This window comes from Rhipicephalus microplus, chromosome X (genome assembly GCF_043290135.1).
Source record: "Rhipicephalus microplus isolate Deutch F79 chromosome X, USDA_Rmic, whole genome shotgun sequence".
NCBI classification, from domain to species: domain Eukaryota; kingdom Metazoa; phylum Arthropoda; class Arachnida; order Ixodida; family Ixodidae; genus Rhipicephalus; species Rhipicephalus microplus.
This window is the reverse complement of record NC_134710.1, coordinates 390,665,140-390,684,579: the sequence shown is the minus strand read 5'-3', so window position 1 is coordinate 390,684,579 and position 19,440 is coordinate 390,665,140. Positions and strand designations below refer to the sequence as shown.

The window sequence follows — 19,440 nt, the reverse complement described above, 5'->3', positions numbered from 1 at the left end:
TTAGGTATGAAAAAAAAAAAGCCGACATCAGACGCATTCTCGTCACCAGCCTTCTTACTCGAGTGGTTGTAGCAACCAAATACGGCACAGTTCATCATTATGACCACAGGAATCTTGCACAGACGCGCACCCGTGAGTGCCCCAAAGAACACCTGCATACTATAGTTCTGCGACTGCTTGCCCGCGGCGGCAGAGAGAGAGACCACAAAGATGGATGCGCTGCCTCTTCGACACTGGCGCCATCTCGTGGGCCACGCCCCTGTGCAACCCTCCTATATGATTCCGCAACATATATTCAAGCGTTGCTCGACCCCGGAGGAACACGCAAACGAATGCTGTACTTATGAAACACATCTATTTCGCACCGTAAAACGAACATCGATTCGATAAGAACTACGTTAGTGCTGACTTTGAGGTAAGTATCATCACACCATAAGTCACCCTATAAACGCCAGTGTAGAGAACGTTCCTGGTAATTATGGAACACGTGAAACCGATTCCCACAAGGTGAAAAATCAGCAAATTTTTTTATAGCACATGCATATTGCCATGATTACAATGAGTAAAATAATATATCACACTAATGACGACGAACGAAAACATATTTCCTCATTGTATAGCACGATACAGTACATTCTGGGGGGATAATATTTGTAGAGGCCGCGGTCGCACGTGCATGCTGCAGATATGTGCAGTCGCTATCATTCACTTTATAGGCAGCGCGTGCGTGCCGCATCACTGAATTTCCTTTTCAACTTATTGGGACACTGTTTTGTTGGTTTGAGTATTCCGTTTGAGTATACTTTGCGCAGTCATACATTTAAGTGCGTCATCGGTGAAGTTGTGAACAGAGGAGAATAAACTTAGGCTAAACTGTTATTACTGCATAAAGTAGTGTTCCTACCTCAGAAAAGCTGCGTTTCATTAGTTTAAACTTTGTGTAATGTTTATTCCTGCAGGTTTAATTAAACCTACAGGAATAAACATTTCACAAAATTCAATTGACACTGGTTGCATGCTTTCCAATAAATTGCAGTTCTTGTTTTTCCTTTACTTAATTGTCGGGCCAACCGCTTTTCTGTTTGACGATCGACTACGACGAACGCTTTTACAATCCTGAGAAACATGAAATAATGTAATATATAGATTTTCAGAGTTCGGATTCCTAGACAATAGTGAATTCGTTGCGCAAAATTAAGTCACGTTCTTCAGGCGGCATGCCTACCCATAAATGATGAACTTGCAGCTTATATGAGTTGGTATTATTATTTTTGCTCTGTTTTACTCTATATCATCACATGGTTCTTATCCTGATCAGTACAATAACCGTGCATATTTCAACGTACGATACGCCGCTGATCGTCAGTTCGTATCGTAACGGAACCATTCTTTACTTGTTCCTGCATGCTTTGCGAATGTGTCGATGTAACTCACTGAATCGACTTGGTTTTTCTATAAACATTGTTGCGCATTAGTGAATTTAATTATAGCTCAACATAATACTTATTCATTTTGATTTATTTTCAGGCGTTAAAGGCCTTTTTTTTCCTCAGTATCGTGCGCGTTCAGGTTCAAGTTAAGACCTATAGAAGGTTGACCACGAAATATCTTGCGCAAGTGTCGAGTTAAGACATTTTCAATGAAAAGACGGAATATCTAAAGGTGAAACATATTTCACAGTGATCTGTCTGATCCGGTAAAATATGGGCACCGGTCCCCAAACTACAGAATGAAGTAACTAGACAGTTTGTGTCATTCGTATAGTAACGGAATGTCCTCAGACTGCTCAATGGATCTAGTACCGTGGGAACGTTGAGGTTAGCCCTAGCGTTTCAAAGAACGAATTTCTGTCCGCGGGGGGAGCGCGAAAGGCGACGCATCTTCGGAGGGGCAATATCCGGTCATGCATATTAGTGCCTTCCCTTCCTCGAACCCCACATACAAACCAGAGGAGGAGGTGCCTTCGCTGGTCACGAACATAGTGGCACAATCGCGCCTGTCGGGATCGTGCGCGCTCCGTAGTCACTCGGTTTGCGAGACGGCCGGCGCCAAGAAACAACGTGTCGGTCTTGTCAGGGTGGAAGCATCGTGGTTAACGTCAACGTCTGCTTGAGCAAGCTTACCAACGAAGACGCTGTTCAGCGTAAGTATTTTTTCGCACTCTGTCACTCAACCTAGAAAGTGCTAGATTATTGAAGTGTTAATTACCACTTTCAAACCATAACCAAACGCATTCCGCGTCGCAAAAATGACAATCCTGCAACCACTGATGATTTCAGTTTAGTCCAGAAAGAGCTGCAACATTCACTAGAATTTTGTCGGGAGGGAACAGTGATATCGCCTGAGAATATCGAATCACGGCACAAGGCCGCGGTCTGTGGCGCGGCTTGTGGTCATACCCATTCGAGATGAGGGCGCCTAAAGACTGATCGCTCTTGACAAGCGCTTCGTATCTTCGTATTGCGCTTTCTTTCAACTTAGCACAGCACTGGCATAAAATTGCCCGATACTTCACAATTTAAACAAAGCACGTACATTTAACGCCGCGCCACGCTGAAGGCAAGCCTGTCGTAGCGACAAGCCTGCGTTCGGTGCTGTAAAACGTTGGCTGCGCGAAAGGTGTCCAAAATTCACGGCAATTAAGCTTCGCCGGGGCGGCAGTTACATGAAACGCTGCAGCCTGGAACGCACACTCGCCATCATAACTTCCATGCTCGTCATGCGGGATTGCCACATTGTGAACGCCACGCAACACCACGAACGTGGGCTGAAAAAAAAAAAACAGAGCGATAGGGAAACTGCGAGAAGCAGACGACGCGGAGCCGGAGGGGACGGCTAATGTAGCCATGACAACCGCCCCTTCGTCGCTCTGTGCGTTTGCCGAATAACGTGGCGAGTTGTACGTGCATGAACAAAACCGCCGGTGCACGGCAGCCTGAGAACGAAGAGACCTAGGTGTAGGAAAAATTATTTTTTTTGACACCATGGAAGAGACGTAGACGCTTCGCAACGTGTTGCTCGAACACAAAGGAAGACGCTCCAAAAGAACATAAATGTATTTTTTATTACAATTTTTATTTTATTACAAGTACCTACATCGCCCATTGGCCATTGTTGTAGGGGGTCACAGTAGAAAATAGAATACAAAACAGCAAAATTAAAGGCAAATAAATCGTGCCTTACAGTATACAGGAGAAATCAACACTTGTAGTACAGCATTAGAACAAAAGTACAAAACACAGAATTATACAACGAAAGCAGTAATTATACTTATAAAAATCAACAACCAAAAGAAGTACAAAGCCAACGTTAAATATATGGGTTATTTCAGCAGCTCAAAATGCTGTTTCAATGGCTGTTAAGAAATTAGAATCAGAGAATATTGGTATTTTTAGCGCATTGCAGTCACCAATAGAATTTGGAAAGAAAGAGTATTTAAGGACATTCAATCGACAAGTATATTCTCTAATTTTATATAAGTGATCTTTCCGTTCGGACATATAACTAGGCGTCTTTAAATACCGCTCTTTATTTAGCCCAGTCTTACCGTGATATATATTATAGAGAAATTTAAGTCTTTGAACTTTCCGTCGTCCACAAAGGGGTTCCCATCCCAAGGCCTGAAGAATTCCAGAAGACCTTATTCTAAAATCGTAGTTTCCTGTAACAAACCTAGCAGCCCTTTTTTGCACCCTCTCAACTTTTCTTTTAGTATATTCGTGAAAGGGTCCAGTTAAGTTTTCCTTCTCGTTCGTTGATCTCCTTGATGTGGATTGAAGTCCTGTCAAGGAGATGATCGGCGTCGATGAAGCAGGAGGCAGGTTGGAGGTAATGAAAACTTAAAGGTATATTACAGCGAAATATTTAGTCATATGTACATCTTGCCGAAGCACACTCATGATAACACAGACATCAACAGCGTCTTACTCTTCTACTTAACTTTTCTTAAGTTAGAGCCTAGAACACTGTTACTACATACAACGTACTTAGTCTCACTGTTCGACCACCAAGTGGTTACAGCCCAGACAAAAGTTGCATCGTACGGAGTCGTACTGATCTATCAGTTAAGTGATTGCAGCCTCGACTGAAGAGAAACGGATTCCATCCAGTCTTATGTTTCTTGCGGTAACAAAGAAAAAGGGGAGGTGGCCACTGCTGGTCCGCCTCAACATTCTCTCATCCAATCTGTTTCCACTCAGATTAAGTCACTCCCTACTGGGCTGACCTTACTCTCGACAGCAGCGCTTCTACAGTTTAAACAGGCGTTTTGGCACTCTTTCCCATCATGTCTCTCTCTCTCCACTTCCCACGCGCTCAGGAATTCTCTCGCTCGGGAGATATCGGCATTGTAGACCTGGTACATTTATGCCTTTTCCCACACCCAGCGAGCCGAGACGAACCTCAAAGCCGGAAGTTGAATGATCGCGTGCGGAGCGTTATTGCCCCCACAGGTAGCAAGCGGCCTTTGACTTTCTCCGCTTTCCTTGTGTTCGGGTCGTGCATCGCTGCGACTTCGAGCCGATCGCCAGGGCAGAGCGTGTCACCTACTCCCACTGAGCTCGCGCCCGGCAGCGGCGACTTGTGTCTAAACTACAAACATTCTAAGCCGGTTGGCAGAGCGGGTTCGTTTCACATTGTGTGTTTGCCCCCGGCAGCGGAGGAGACGGAAGTAGTTTGTATTCCAGAGGATAAGTGGTGTACAGTCACACGGGCATACTGAGAGGGAGCCCAGAAAGAAGCTTTGTATAACGTAGTTTTCCGCGCTGTCGTCCCATGCTCAAAGGAAGCAATTTGCGACCTTGCCGAGAGAGATCCGAGAAAGAAGCTTTTGAATAACGTAGCTTCTGGTGCTGTCCCATCCGCACGATCAACTTATGAGCGGCAAAACATAATACGCCCCCCCTAAAGAGTATACTGGGCTGTCTTACGTTCAGTGATACGATAAAGCACTGCCGCGATTAAGTCACTGGACTTTCTAACCACACAACAGTTGTACACAAGCATCAAACACAATTGCAAGTCAACACTACAGGAGAATACACTAAACGAAAACAAATACATGCTGAACAATCAAGTACAGCATTGCTGCTTCAAGCAGTGAGATCACTAGTGTCTGTTTCTTGAATTGTCAATCACACAGTCCACAATATACAGCAGCAAGTGGGCAGGAACATTCACGTCCCTCCCAGTTGGCATGGCACTGTTATTCTGATGGCTTCCATGAACTATTCTGATGCCTTGATAACGCATCCGCATTATCGTTACATACTCCCTTCCGATGTTGTGCCGACACATGATATCGCTGTAAAGCCAGCGCCCATCTTGTTAATTTCGCCCCGTGCGGAGTCGAAGTTGTAAGGTACGACAGCGGATTGTGGTCGGAAACGACGTTTACTATGGCACCGAAAAGCCAGTAGTCAAACTTCTTTAAGGCCCATATTATTGCGAACGCTTCCCTCTCAATTGTCGACCAACGCATCTGGGTCGGTGAGAAGCGGTGGCTTGCAAAGGCGACAGGCTTCTCTTCTCCCTCGGCTGACATTTGTGCCAAACATGCTCCCGCAGCCGTAGCTGATGCGTCTGTGAAAAGCCAGTAGGGCTGAGATAGCTCAGGGGTGTTTAGCGCCACGGCCTCGCACAAAGATCGTTTGAGAGTCTCAAATGCCGCCTGAGCTTCCTCCGGCCAGGGTATCTTAATAGGTACCGCTTTCTTTGTTAACAGCGTGAGCGGGCTCGTCACCTCTGCATATCCTCGGACGTACTCTCGATAGTAGCGGCAAAGTCCGAACAGGCTCCGTAGTTCCTTCTTGGTGCGCGTTGGTACCAAGTTCTTAATTGCTGCTATCTTTTCTGGGTCTGGTGCGTGTGTCCCTAAACCGACAATATGCCCCAGGTAATGTATGTGGGATTGCGCAATCTGACACTTCTCTGGGCTGGCTTTCAGTCCCGCCTTCTCTAAGACCTTAAGAATAATGTCGAGATGCTTTAAGTGCTCCTCCCAAGTGCTAGAAAAAATAGCAATATCATCTAGGTATGCTGTGGCATACATTTGATGTTGCGACAAGAGTTTATTCACCATTCTTTGAAAGGTTGCCGCGGAATTTTTCAGCCCGAAAGGCATCACTTTCCATGCGTACTGACCTTCATGTCTTACAAATGCGGTGAATTTCTGACTCTTTTCTTCCATCGGTACCTGCCAGTACCCGCGCCTAAGGTCCACTACCGTAATGAACTGCGCTCTGCCTACTCGGAAAATCAGTTCCTGAGGATTCATCATAGGGAACGCATCCGCTTTGGTGACGGCATTTAACGCTTTGTAGTCCACACACATGCGGATAGTCCCATCTTTTTTTCCGACGCATACTACCGGGTGTGCAAACTCACTCTTCGTGGGGTAGATCAACTTCCAAGTCAAAAGTTCGTCAACTTGCCGGCTGACTTCTTTCTTTAATAGTTCCGGCACCCGATACGGAAACGCCTTTTTTGGCTGGTGACCCGGTTCTATTTCTGTCCTATGTTTATCTACCTTTGCTATACCCGGAGTGCCGTCAAAGAGTGTGCAATGTCTTTGGAACACCGCCTGTATTTTCGCCTGCGCGTCAGCATCAAGGTGAGCAACCTTCTCGCTCGTTACCACTAGCTCTTCCCACTTTATAGTGGTTGGTTGTGGAGCATATTCCACCTCCCCAAAATCATGGTCCTCATCGAAGACCCCAATATGACTGACTCTTGCATAGTAAGGTCGAATGTTGTTGGCGTGGACACTTTTCACATTTCCCTCAGATGTTTCAACGCGGTAAGAGTGTTCCCGCTCACGTCCAACCACTGTGAATGGGCCTAGCCATTTAGGTGACATTTTACCACTCCGATCATTGTCGAAAACCACCACTTGGTCGCCAACGTTAAAAGCTTTGAGCCTGCTGCTGCGATTATAAGCACTGGCGTAACTCTCCTGATGAGTTGCACTAGTTAGCTCAGCTATATTAGCGGCCGTCTCGAGCTGCTCCTTAAGTTGCTGTAAATACTTAGCGGGGTTTTCTCTCAATGTTGTGGGCACCGGCATTTCTCCCGTCCAAGTCTTCTGCAGTATTAGAAGCGGTCCCGTGGGATTTGTTCCATACAATAGACGAAACGGAGCTACTCCGGTTACCTCATGGGGAACTTCCCGATAAGCCCATAAAACCATTGGGATCAATTTGTCCCAATTCTTGGAGTCTCTTTGAATGACATGATACAACATGTTTTTGAGTACTCGGTTCCACCTTTCTACAACTCCATTACTCTCTGGGTGTTCTGGGGTTGAAAATTATGACATGCAACCTAATTTTTCCAGCATCGTTTGCGTGAGCTGCGATTTGAAATTAGTGCCCTGATCGGAGCAGATTATCTACGGAACGCCTGTGCGACTGAATATCTCAATCAGTGCATCACAAGTCGCCTTAGCTGTCAAAGAGCGCAGTGGGATCACCTCTGGCCACCTCGTGCAAAGATCCACTAAGCACAGCGCGTACTTATGCCCTGTCGCTGACGGTGTGTCTAGGGGTCCGATCACATCTACATTGACAACTTGGAAAGGGTGCTTGGGTCTAGTGAGCGGAGTTATAGGCACTTTATCCGTGCGACGCTTGTCTGAACGAATTTGACATTCATGGCACGAACGACAATGCTCTAATATCTCCTTCGCCATACCCGGCCAAAAAAAATTATACCTAATGCGAGCTCTTGTTTTCTTTGACCCTAGGTGCCCCCCGCATAGTGACTCGTGTGCTAAGTGCATCACCTCAGTGCACTTATCTTTGGCGACAACTAGCTGACTCACTTGAGTGCCTGCTATTGAGTCGCAGTGGTATAATAGTCCGTCTGAAATGAACATGCCGGATTTCCCACTACGCGCATCTTCCCAACATTTCTTTAGCGTAGTGTCGCCCAACTGCACATTGCGGAACTCAACTCTTTGGCCTAATGACGCCTCCCTTTCTTCATCAGTTTGCGCCTCTTCCCCGGAATCATCTTTCTCCTCCAAGGTGAGATTGCAGGCAACTACCTTTTGTTTCTCTACTGCTTGTTCCGCCTCGTGAGCAGGCTCGGCCGGCGCTCGACAGGGTGCCAGAGGGCTGCTGGCCTTCAACAAAAGTTTCCAATTGTCCTTGGTCAACAAACAATCTGTGCCCTCGATGAGCTCATCAGTTAACGCGCAGAGTAGGTCGACGTTCTGAGGCTCCGTAACCTCTCGCGGGCTATTTAATTTGACCGGTAACGTAGCTAGCCTTGCCTCGATAGTTTTACCGAAAGCAGACACCAATCTTACCGTGCCAGACGGCTCTACAACACTTTGCGGAAGCAGACTCTCCCGGATGACGGTTATCTCACTCCCCGTATCCAAAATCGCATCTGCGGATATGCCTGCACATGATACAGGAATTAACTGCAGTTTATCTGTGCCTTCACCCTCGTGTTTCAGAGACTTCACCTTTGCGCTAAGTACTCCAGTAGGTATTTCAGTATCCGTCTCGTGGGATAACATTACCTTTTGAACCTTCCGCTTTGGCTTGGTAGCCTTCTTGGGGTTGTTCTCCTTATCACCAGCCTTCGGGCACTCTTTAGCGAAATGGCCTGAGCCGTGACATAAGTGGCATTTCAGAGCCCCTTTCTCAACTCGTGTCGCCGGCTTCTGCCCCATTTCTACAGTTGGTTGCTTTGAAGCACGCCCTTTCCCTTTCGCTTGTTCGAAAGTTTGGAGCACTTTTGCGATCTCAGTTGGCCTAAGCCATCCCTCGCCTTCCCTTAATCTCACATACTGAAGCCCCTCCGTACTAAGGCCTGATTTTATGCGGTCAGCAACCATGAGTTCTGCCATCACTTCTACCGTGTCGGCTTCTCTCACTTGGAGGTAGTATGAGAAATAAGTTTTCACGCGGGACGCGAACTGCGCCCACCTCTTTTCCTTACGCGTTACTGCTCTTTCGAACCTCTGCAGGTACTCTGCCGGAGAAAGCTTCAGTTCCGTCAGCACTGCTGCTTTAACTGACTCATAATCTGCACTCTCTTCAGGGTTGAGGTTACGCAGTAGGTAACAGACTCGCTCAGTTAGCGCCGGCATAACCAAATGCACGCGGCTCTCGTGCGGTACCTGGTAAGTAGCAAAAAGTTTTTCTACCTCCTCAAACCATAATGGGACATCCGCGTCACTCGGCAGGCGGAACCCTTTTAGCACTTTTCCACATTGCTGAACAGAATCGAAACCCCGGTGCCTCTGATCACCCGTCTCCGACCCAGAGTTGGACAACGTGCCATTGAGACGTTCCGCGTCCATTCTAGCCTGCAATAGCTTTTCGTACTGAATCTGAAGATAGAGCTTTTGAATTTCAAGCTCGAGCGTTCTCGCTTCGCTTGATTTCGGCAAAACCTGAGATGCCTGCTGCATCGATTCTTGCCTCTGAGTAGGCACTGTCGCCTCATTTGACTGATCAGAATTTCGAATACCATCATTGGATGGTTCTCGACTCCGATCCACATCTGCCGCACTCGTACCCTCATCTTCATTAGACTCCATTGTTTTAGCACCCCCGCGTGTTCTCACCATGTGCTCTACACATAAACTGCCATACCAACTAGAGAAGAACGCAAGAAATCTTGCTCACCCTTTGTTGTATGCACTGTCGTTCCCGGATCTCCTCCACGATGCCAGAGTTGGCTGCTGTGGGAGCGTCTTGACTTTGCCGCTGGTGGCTATTGGATGCCTTGCCCCTCGGTCCTCTCAGCGCTGGTCCAGTATATGGTGCTACAGAGCTGGCCAATCCTGCCGACTGCGCCAGTTAAGTTTTCCTTCTCATTCGTTGATCTCCTTCATGTGGATTGAAGTCCCGTAAAGGAGATGATCGGCGTCGATGAAGCAGGAGGCAGGTTGGAGGTAATGAAAACTTGAAGGTATATTACAGCGAAATATTTACAGTCATATGTACATCTTGCCGAAGCACACTCATAATAACACAGACATCAACAGCGTCTTACTCTTCTACCTAACTTTTCTTAAGTTAGAGCCTAGAACACTGTTACTACATACAACGTACTTAGTCTCACTGTTCGACCACCAAGTGGTTACGGCCCAGACAAAAGTTGCATCGTACGGAGTCGTACTGATCTATCAGTTAAGTGATTGCAGCCTCGACTGAAGAGAAACGGATTCCATCCAGTCTTAAGTTTCTTGCGGTAACAAAGAAAATGGGGAGGTGGCCACTGCTGGTCCGCCTTAACATTCTCTCATCCAATCTGTTCCCACTCAGATTAAGTCACTCCCTACTGGGTTGACCTTACTCTCGACAGGAGCGCTTCTAAAGTTTAAACAGGCGTTTTGGCACTCTTTCCCATCATGTCTCTCTCTCTCCACCTCCCACGCGCTCAGGAATCCTCTCCCTCGGGAGATATCGGCATTGTAGACCTGGTACATTCATGCCTTTTCCCCCACCCAGCGAGCCGAGACGAACCTCAAAGCCGGAAGTTGAATGATCGCGCGCGGAGCGTTATTGCCCCCGCGGGTAGCAAGCGGCCTGTGACTTTTTCTGCTTTCCTTGTGTTCGGGTCGTGGATCGCTGCGACTTCGAGCCGATCGCCAGGGCAGAGCGTGTCGCCTACTCTCACTGAGCTCGCGCCCGGCAGCGGCGGCAGGACGGGGTCGCTTAACCCCATTGTGCGTTTGCCCCAGGCAGCGGCGACTTGTCTCTAAACCACTAACATTCTAAGCCGGTTGGCAGAGCGGGTTCGTTTCACATTGTGTGTTTGCCCCCGGCAGCGGAGGAGACGGAAATAGTTTGCATTCCAGAGGATAAGTGGTGTACAGTCACACGGGCATACTGAGAGAGAGCCGAGAAAGAAGCTTTGTATAACGTAGTTTCCCGCGCTGTCGTCCCATGCTCAAAGAAAGCAATTTGCGACCTTGCCGAGAGAGATCCGAGAAAGGAGCTTTTGAATAACGTAGCTTCTGGTGCTGTCCCATTCGCACGATCAACTTATGAGCGGCAAAACATAACAGGTCCCAAGAAACACAAGCATACTCTAAAATTGGGCGCACATTTGTAATATACAGGGTTTCCTTGAGTGTTTGCGACGTGTCGCTGAAATTTCTTTGAAAAAAATGAATTAGGCGCGAAGCCTTGGCTGTGATTAGATCTACGTGACTGGTCCAATCTAGTGTTGCCGTGAATGTTACACCGAGATACTTAACTTGATCTACCTTTTGTACTGCGCAGGAATTTAAGTAATAAGACCTGGATACAACCTTTTTTTTTTGTTATTAAATTGCACATGAAAACATTTAGTTAGGTTCAAACTCATTTGCCATTGAGCACACCAAGACACAATCTTATCGAGGTCAGACTGAAGTTTTATGGTGTCATCAAAACACTTGACTGGGCAATACAAAACACAATCATCAGCATAAAGCCTCACTGTTGATTTCAAACCCAGTGGAAAATCATTGATAAAAATCAAAAATAGAAGCGGCCCCAGGACCGACCCCTGTGGCACCCCGGACAGTACATCAGCTGTTGATGAAGACACACCATTTATCACAACACATTGCTTGCGGCCGCTGAGATAATCCTCAATCCAGTCTATGAGGGTTTTAGGAATACCAAGAAACGACAACTTATGAAGCAAAAGACTGTGGGGGACGACATCAAAAGCTTTTTTGAAGTCCAAAAAAACAGCCTCCAATTGAATGCCCTGGTCGAACGATGAAGAGATGTCATGTACGAATTCGGTTAGCTGTGCAACACACGAAAGGCCTGCGCGAAAGCCATGTTGAGACGGAGTGAAAAAATTATTATCTTGAAGGTGTTTTATAAGGCAAGAATAGATTATGTGTTCCAGTGTCTTGCAACAAACGGGGGTTAGCGATACCGGTCTATAGTTAGATACATTATCACGGACGCCGGATTTGTGCAAAGGCGTGATATTGGCTAACTTCCACTCTCGTGGTAATTTTCCATACCTTATCGATACTTCATACAAAGCAGCTAGAAATGGAGCTATATGATCAGCACATCGTTTTAGTATATGATTTGAAATACCGCCGGGACCATGCGCAGACTAGGGATTCAGCCTATTCAAATGTTTTCTTATACCTGATTCAGTTATTATGATATCATGCATAGCGGGTAACGATCTGAGTGTCGTAACGGGAGTTATCGGGCTTGGCGGAGAAAAAACAGATTGAAAATACGCATTGAAGCATTCTGCTCTACTCATATCATCTCTAAGTAGTTCGTCATTGTGCATGATAAAGGGAATTCCACTGATGTCTCTTTTGTTACTTTTAACGTAACGCCAGACTTCCTTTGGATTTGTTTTGATTTTACTATTAAGGGACGATAAATATTCATGCTTCGCCAGCTTTATCTGCGTCTTCATGCAAGAGCCTAATGCTTTAACCTTACTAAATAAATCAGTACTGCGCGTGCAACAATAATTTCTGTACACCCGAGCCTTACGCCTAATTGACGCACATATATCTTTAGTAATCCAAGGTTTATCACCACGACGATTGGCAGTTACAATTTTCGATGGGACATAAATGTTTACCAGAGACAACAGTTTTTCTTTAAACAACCCCCACAATATTTCAATGTCATTGGACTGACAGCATGGGATAAACATCGGAAAGTATGCATCCAGTTCAAAATTGATGGCATCAAACCTGCCTCTATCATATGCGAAAACTTTTCGTGAACGAGGTCTACTGATTTCTGTCTTTTTCCACTCTATGGTAGCCGCAATGACATCGTGGTCACTTATGCCTGGAATTAGAACAACCGACTTCAATAAATTGTTACGATTCATAAAAAGAAGGTCCAGGACACTATCACTTGCCGAACCCAGTCGTGTTGGAAACTGAACAAACTGGAAAAGGTCATAAACTCTGGTAAGCTCGAAAAAGGCAGAATGAAGTGTTGACCGACTATTTTCAACTGGACGAAAATTGCACCATTCGACATTGGGCATGTTAAAATCACCCGTCAGCATAATTGGTTCAGAGGAAAGAGCCGAAATGGTTTTAGACAAACTAAATAAAGGTAACACACTAGAGTTACCAGGAGGCCGATAAAAGGACCCTAAAACTAAACCGTTCCCTAGCGAAAACGTTATTCTACACCAAACCGATTCGGAGTTGTTATCTGCGCCCTGTATTGGTACGGTTGGTATGCCGTCTCGAATCAGAATGAACACACCCCCACCGTGCGTATTACGGTCTTTGCAGTAGGCTGTGTAACCTCTTGGAAAAACTTCATTATCTGAAATATGTTCACCTAGCCAAGATTCAGTTCCAGAAACAACATCGGGTTGCGAAATTCGAATCAGGGTATCAAACTCGTAAACCTTATTCTTTAAACTTCGGCAATTGACAACAATCACTGATAAGGTCTCGGGAAGTCCCTTTTTGCGCGGCGCTATAGCGACCCCCCAACCGCTATTGAGCGCATTCTTTCACTGAGTCACTTGCACAGTCGTACACGAAAGATTTACTTCCGATTTTGGCCTCCATTCTGCCCCTGTTGTATTTGACCATAACCATCGCGTCAGTTTGCTTCCCGTATTCCAGTAACTTTTGACTTTGCTGGCGAGCGATTTTGGAATAATCCTCACCGATAGAAAAATTCGTTCCCTTTAGTTTTGAGGCAGCAGATATAACTCTTTGTTTGTCTTTGAAAAACGCAAATTTCACAATAACTGGCCGAGGTTTCTCGCCCCCGACCTTGCCAATTTGGTGGGCACGCTCGATTGCGGAGGGGGACACTATTACACGCAGCTTTTCTGCGCACAAATCGATCACTTCCTTTTCGGATTCATCCCACGTTTCCTTACCCTCATCAGGCAGACCAAAAAACAAAAGATTGTTTCTACGCGACCGGTTTTCTATTTCGTCCTGATTCAATAAAGCGTTTCTCATGCTGTCAACAAGCTGGCTGTGTTGACTGGATAGCTCTGCCTTTTCCTCGCTTGATGATGCAGTAGGGAAGTGTGCTGCCAACCTATCGATTTTGCATTCGAGGGTTTGAAGTTTATCCTTCAGTTCTTGCTGCCCGGTCTCTAATTTCTCGAGTTGTTTCATAAGCTTGTCCTTTGCTTCGGATATCTGCGGTGAACAACGAAGAGCCCTCGCAAGCTCTTGCTCCAGTTCCTTGCTTATTGGCCCTGGGTTTTCCTTCACATCACCTGACAAAAGCAGCCTTGCCTTCACCGCAGCCAGAGCAATAAACTCATCAATGCTAAGCGCAGCACAAACCAACATTCGCACAAAGGTCCCGGGGGGCTTTGGTACCGACTTTCGAACAGTAGCACCAATCATATAACGATAAAATTCACCAACCTGCAAAAAGAGCGGCCGTAAGTGTGCGGTTCGCATGTCGGCACTGGAACACGAAGGGCCCAGTTGCAGCAGCAGCCTAAGTAGCTTTTCGTCGTATGACGAGCACCCCTGGTGGTGGTCGACGCCTCCGTCAGTCACATGTGGCACCCGTGACGCATCGAGATGCAGCCGCAGGCACGTGTCGATGACAGCAGCGGGACAAGTTTTCACGCCTATCCCAGCGCTGCGGCAAAGAGCCTCTCTACACTGCGCAGCCGCGCCGAGCAACTGTTGATGCGTCGTCCACCACAGGAACTCGTTGAAGGCCCCATCGATGCTGGCAGCTGAACATATTTCCTTGCTATCGCTGTTGTGTCCTTGTGGCCATGACTCAAAACCGGCGCCGAACACCGCTACCACAGCCTGCAAAAAGAGCAGCCGTAAGTGTGCGGTTCGCATGTCGGCACCGGAACCCGAAGGGCCCAGTTGCAGCAGCAGCCTAAGTAAATGTATGCACAAGACGAGTACTCGTCTTGTGTAAACACGCGTGTTCTTCTGTGTGCCTTTGTGTTCGATCAGCGTGTTGAAAGTGTCGACTATATGCACAACTAACGAGCCCCTAATGCGGCCCTTCTATAGCTGTCAATGTCGAACGGCGCAAGGACAACCGCCGTGTCGATTGCGTGGCTCAGTATATGTGAAATTTTTTGGCGAAGTTTTACTGCAGCGCAACAAATCATAATGAACTGTTTGGTTGCGCTTTTCATATTAGGAAACAAATTCATTTTTGTGGTATGGTGCAGTCAGGACGCGGTCAAATGCTTGAAAAAAGGAATATTGACGCCAGTGATTAGCCAGAGAAATATTCAATTAAAGTAGTTGCACTCTTGCATGATATTTAACATAGGCGACCATATGCATGTAAAATTTAATAATTTTTTTTCTGTAATGTCACTGAGTAGTTATGAATTTAAGCAGTCAAAGGTGTACGTAAGACATGCATTTATACCAGGAATATTACATTAGTGTCACGAAAACAAATGCATTAAAAGAGTGCCAAATGTCACATTCCCTGCCAGAGCTAGGACACCAACTGCATTTTGTTGGTAGACATTACAGCGACAGGCAAGATGCAATCCAATGTTGTCATTGTGCTTCCTGAAGCCTAGAAATATGCAATACCTCTTCCATAAGAAAGTGTGAAAACTGATGCACCTGATGTTTCACTTTTAGTGAACAAGCAAACACACCCTGTCATCGCTTGACAGAAAGATGAATCCAAGCCGGAGACGAGGCCCATACAAGCAGTACCTTTCAGATGGATCAAAGTTGGTAAGTAGACCTGAAAAGCAAGCTTGCATATTTATGTTAATGTGCTTCTTTACAAGAAAGACCAGTATGTAAAAAAAATGATGCCTTAACCACAGATTACTTCCACAAAAACACCAGGTACGAAATAGTAGTGTGTCAAAGGGTATTTACAAAGAAACTCTACACATGATTCAAACCTGTGCACAGAGTGCCTCACAGAATTCATTAGGTATGTAGCACTGGTGGTTGCTTCTTGGAGTCAACAGCTCTCTCTCCACACTTTGTGCTCATTTCCACTGGCCTGGCCAAAATATGGCAAAATCAAAACAGTCTGCTTTTAAGTACAACACGATAAAACAAGCATTTTTCCTTTTTCTGTCTTCGTCTTTCATTAGCGGTGAGTATGTCCAGCTGTGACTAGGGAAGTTCTTCTGTAATGTTCCATCGTTGCACACATAATCCTGCACTACTAAATATTTTGTCCTCGCCTCTATTTCCCGTATAGGAGTATCGTTGCCATGGTTAGAACCAGTATGCAGGTTACAAACAATTGTTTGACTTATTACTAGAAAAACAAATGAAATCTTCAGTACCCTGTAGTTTTCATTGCTGATTACTGACTAAACCAACATTTCAAGAATATTTGAGACCAGTTTTTTTTATATATATAGAAGGTTATAACCATTCACAAAAATGAAGTGGCAGCGATTATCAATGATTAATCCTCATGAATAAAAATGGGAGTGAAAAATAGTCAACCGATTCTCATTTAAAATGCACACTGAAAACATGCATACAAACTGTAACATGCTTGTATGCAGCAGCACTTTTAAGACAGTGAAAGATTATTCAAAAAGATGTTATTTTAAATGAAAGAGAAAAGCTCATAAACAAGTATGCCCAGAAATGGAATTGACCCACACTGCTTAGTCGTCTTCTCCCTGAAGTAATGTGTTCTGTCATTTTGATCGATTGATTGTTATGTGGGGTTTAACGTCCCAAAACCACCATATGATTATGAGAGACACCGTAGTGGAGGACTCTGGAAATTTTGACCACCTGGGGTTATTTATTGTGCACCCAAGTCTGAGCACACGGGCCTACAACATTTCCGCTTCCATTGGAAATGCAGCCTCCGCAGCCGAGATTCGATACCGCGACCTGCGGGTAAGCAGCCGAGTACCTTAGCCACTAGACCACCGCGGCGGGGCGGTGTTCTGTCATTTTCAAAAATGGTGAATTACAATTGAGCGAACTGAAAGTAATCGATATTAGCTGGTAAAACACCTTTGTCTCCTGCTATGTAGATAATACAGGATTTCAGTTCGGTGTACGCCCACAACGTGCTGTGCGCAGCATGCACGAAGTGTGAGGCTGCCTTCTATAGCATTACTGTGCACAACATGCGAAACATGTGCTTCGCCCTGGGTCACCAGGCTTTCCTAGATGATAGATGTTATAAGCATACCCTTTATAACAGGGTGACGAGAAGTGTGCCACCATGTTTGATAAATAAATTGAAAAAAAAAAAGATTTTTTCCTCTTTTGTTTGTGAAGGTGGCCTAATGTCTAATTGTCCATTCCAGTTAAACCTATCATAGTGTAGAGAAAAAAAATGCAAATCCATCGAGCAATTCTCTGCTCTTTACGACAGAATGTCCTTGGTTTCCCTACTACTAATTTTTTGTCTTTTGTTTCCAGTTTTGTGCCACCAATACTCTAACCGCCTCTTACTTCTGTTGCGGGTATGTTCAGCTTTCCATTGCCATTCCTAAAACCCAAGACTTCCTGTAAGCTATCGCCCAAGCATACACCTGGGTGTATATCTCCACATTCAACCAGAACATGCTGCATCATTTCCTTATCTTGCCCATAGCATATACCTTGTTGTTCTTTACTAAATCTCACTTTCTAAGGCAGCTCAGTCTCACTTGAAAGAGTAAGTGCTTCCCCTTTAACTATTTCAAAATTTCTCCCTTCTTATTTTGATTTTGCACTTTAGGTATAGACTCAGAGGCGCTTTTTTTTCTCCATTACTGTCATCCAGTAAGTCTTCTCAGTCTCTCCGACTTTTCATTTATAGCTATTTGTTGTTGTACCACTTACACTGCTAGCGATATAATTACTGGTGAGCCTTCTAGTTTATTTTCTCCGCTGTGTGTCAGTGCTCTTTCTATACAAATAACTGAACACCTTCACTGCCCATCAACTCTTTTTCATATTCTTTGGCCTTTCTTCAAACCTTATTTTTCTCTCACCTCAAAACATTCAGCCTTCGAGTGTTGCTTTGCGCCATCTAATAGAGAAGCTATAAGAATTAATATGGGATGATGCAACACATAAGTCAAGGCATGAAACAAGCCTATCTTTTCCAACGAGGAGTAGTAGCTTGGCGTGTTGGAGCTAGCTGTATCAGCACGAGATCACAGAGACGACGAAGACCAGCGCTTACTGCAAATCTAAAATTTATTGTTTTGCTACGGATATTTTGTAAGACAAAGAGAGAACCAAAAAGGATTGCTAAGCGCTAACTACAGAAATGCCCTTTTTGGCGCTGGCGTGCTTACGTGCCATGAAAGGTGCTTTTATAATGATGAAGAGGCCGATAGGGCATAGGCGTGCGCAGGGCTCTCCTTCAGGTGGGCGAAGGCTTGTAGCAGCGCCCCTCTACCCGTTATGTAAAGGTATAGAGCTGACTTTGCACCCCCCTCCCATTCGTGTCGCAGCAGCCCCCTGGCATTATGTTAATGTGTGGGGCTGGCTTTACGCCCCCTCCCCCCTCATTAAATGACTAAAGAGTGGGGCTGCCTCGCTGACCCCCCCCCCCCCCCTGCAAATGCCTATGGGTGCAAATGCCTATGGGTACCGTACGTGTGCGAGAAAAATCACCCGAGCTCGGTAGAACACAGACACGCATCCACATGCGCTACAAATGCATGGCTAGAACTATACTTTCACTTCCTAATACATGTCATGCTTTTGCAGGCGATGATCGATGTATACTGCACGGTAGAAAAGACGGACGGGAAAAAGACAACAAGCGCAGTCCTTGCCTCCCCCCCCGTCCGTGTTTTCTACCGCGCAGTAAATATCGATCATGAATCACCAACTGGCCCAATCGTCCACGTTGATTTGCAGGCGATCATTCGGACATCTGCAGGTTATACACACGTAAAAGCCATCACGGTTCAAAAGGATCACACACACGACGCCCCGGACACAATCCACAAATCCGTCGTGGTGCTTCGCGTCAACACTGGGTTCCTGCTCCGAAACTCACGTTGTTCGATTGTCCTACGCTGTGCTCTGACTTAGAACCAGTCACAATCCACTGCACGTGTTCACTTATTGGCTTCAGGTTACTTAGGCTCCCAATCAAGGGCAATGCCGAAATTCACACGGGCTTCGTTCGCTGCTTGAACCACCGTACACCGACATTGCGGCCATCTTGTCTGTTTTGGTCTCGTGGAGATCTCGCGAGAAATCGAGAGCCGAAGGGCGCGCAATTTAAGCGCCGAGATCGCGCATCCCTTGCGTGCAAACGCACGCGTCTCTCTCACGTTCAGCACACGCGCAGTCTTCTGCCCTCTTGCCTGTTGCGTGCGCATGGCCGTTGCGTGCGCTAAGCTAAAAAGTTCTCTAATGAAACATGCGCTGGAATACAAAATTGCAATGCGACCGTCTCTCCTTTTAAATTTCGCAAATATTCAGCGCTATATTTGCATTTTCATTCTCACTGTATTCTCACACCGGTATCAGTGGCTGATTAAATTATCCTTCCTCCA

At 45.9% G+C, this 19,440-nt stretch overlaps 1 protein-coding gene across 6 annotated transcripts in view; it reads right to left on the bottom strand.

The window, feature by feature from the left end:
* Window positions 1-19,116, bottom strand: part of LOC119161800 (uncharacterized) — a 104,781-nt gene extending 85,665 nt beyond the window's left edge. For 5 of the 6 annotated variants that reach the window (XM_075880125.1, XM_075880123.1, XM_075880124.1 and 2 more), the window contains exons 1-2: window positions 15,595-19,116; window positions 14,366-14,767 (exon numbers count right to left, since the gene is read on the bottom strand). In XM_075880125.1, the coding sequence (XP_075736240.1) occupies window positions 14,366-14,767; window positions 15,595-15,705 (513 nt within the window). In that variant the 5' untranslated portion in view covers window positions 15,706-19,116. Of the gene's footprint in view, window positions 1-7,386; window positions 9,845-14,365; window positions 14,768-15,594 lie in introns of those variants that run through there. The other variant, XM_075880122.1, reaches the window with a different exon arrangement.
* Between the last annotated feature and the right edge of the window lie 324 nt (window positions 19,117-19,440).